This window comes from Sphaeroforma arctica, assembly GCF_001186125.1.
Source record: "Sphaeroforma arctica JP610 unplaced genomic scaffold supercont1.4617, whole genome shotgun sequence".
NCBI lineage: Eukaryota > Ichthyosporea > Ichthyophonida > Sphaeroforma > Sphaeroforma arctica.
The window spans coordinates 1-2,101 of record NW_014035941.1 but is presented as its reverse complement, the minus strand read 5'-3'; the positions used below and the strand labels follow the sequence as shown (position 1 = coordinate 2,101).

Here is a 2,101-nt window from a genome sequence, read left to right as displayed (position 1 = left end):
CACATGACATATAGATGGGCCCTTGATCGGTAATAAGCTGTGCGTAGAGTGTGAGAGTGTGTATATGTCGAGACAAGTTAGCATAAACCCTAAACCCTAGACCACGAGACATTGAGGTGTAGGGGTACCGAACCTTAGCACCGTTGCAAGGCTGTACAGAGGCGAGTACAACAGATCTGAATGTGTATAACATGAATCATTGCAATGCCCATATAGCTATGCAGAAAGGTTTACACGGACCATTTAAACACACATAGTACATCAACACTACCGATTGGCAGATAGATGTACGCATCGTTTGCTGACTATTCATCGACATGCTCAATTATAACACACACAGGCATCTTTGAAGGGATGATAACAGATTATACAGAGATCTGTGACCAAACAATAACACACATATACACATTTCTGTGCTCTTGCATATACATACAATTCCCGTAGTAACACACGCACAACAACGCACACCAACACACACCAACATTCATCAACACACATCAACACACCTGAAACACACACCAACACACACCAACACATCCCAACACACACCAACACACCTGAAACACACACCAACACACCTGAAACACCAGGTCCTTCTGGAACAATGACATGTCACACGGACGCACAATGCGATCGCCTTCGCCAATGGGAATGGCGTATTTGGGCTTGCTCTCTTCGTCGTCATAGTAATACAACAACCGCTCACGAGGAAGCAGTGCGAAGAAGCACCTCTGTGGTCACAGAACAAGGACAGAGGAGATGTGAATGTGTGGGTGTGTGTGTAGATATGCAGATGGTATGGGAGTGTAGAGTTGACAGCTGAGCAGCACCTCTGAGGTTTAATTATAGTGTGACAGGAGGGGTGTGTAGTGGGCATGAATGTAGATACAATGACGATACAGAGTGGCCCAGTTCGGTACCTAGACCCAACAACGTATGTGTATGCTATACGTATTAGAAGGCATCTACTGAAGACTGTATGTGTATGCTATACGTATTAGAAGGCATCTACTGAACACTCTATGTGTGTACACTATGCTAGACAGTTGTACTGTAGTAAAGTGTTTCTGCATGGTAAGAGCCCATGTCTGAACTGCCATTTTCTACAATCCATAGGCCTTTTAATACGCCAATACATGCATGCATGTGTATTACAAGTATCTACTTTGCAACACCTGACAAGTCCATCGCCATTCGATTACCGCAAGCACACCCCTACGCCCACAGACGCACCTGTGCGAATGCCCACACTAAATGGTAGTACGATGAATCAGCATAGACTATGCAATACAAAACAACAACAGATGCTATACATGCACACACGCAACATACACGCTACCAAGCACAGCCGTACTATACATACACTTATACTATTCACATATACACATATACAAGCACAACCATACTAAACATACACTCATACTATTCACATACACAAGCACAACCCTACTAACCATACACTTATACTATTCACACATACACAATTCACATACACAAGCACAACCATACTAAACATACACTTAAATTATTCACATACACAAGCACAGCCATACTAAACATGCACTTATACTATTCACATACACAAGCACAACCATACTAAACATACACCTATACTATTCACATACACAAGCACAACCATACTAAACATACATCTATACTATTCACATACACAAGCACAACCATACTAAACATACACCTATACTATTAACATACACAGGCACAACCATACTAAACATACACCTATACAATTCACATACACACCCAGCAGTACCCATCCACACCCAACACCCACCCACCCGCGCATACACACCCGACAGTCGCCATACCTTCCATCTTACGGCCCCCACTACGCCCTTGTTGTTCATGTGCATTCGCCCAGACATTGAGCAGGCACTGGAGTTAGCCATCTCCCAGCCGGTGGTGACGTTGGTCAGCTTTCTCTCCTGTGTGGCTTCACTGAGGAATCGTACCGTATCTGTGTCCACGTTGGTAGCGTCTAAAACATTGGACAGCATCAGTGCTGATTGGCCTATGCGTTGGATCTACGGGAGTGGGGTTGTAGTGTGTATGGATGAGTGAGCTTGTGGGCGTAGTGAAAATA

General features: G+C 44.1%; 1 protein-coding gene across 1 annotated transcript; it reads right to left on the bottom strand.

Moving 5' to 3' along the window:
* Positions 1–1,826: 1,826 nt before the first annotated feature.
* On the bottom strand, positions 1,827–2,015 carry SARC_14429 (hypothetical protein; the record flags this gene model as incomplete). Its single annotated transcript, XM_014291434.1, has 1 exon — positions 1,827–2,015. A coding segment is annotated over one exon (189 nt), but the record flags the coding sequence as incomplete, so codon positions are not given.
* Positions 2,016–2,101: the final 86 nt, after the last annotated feature.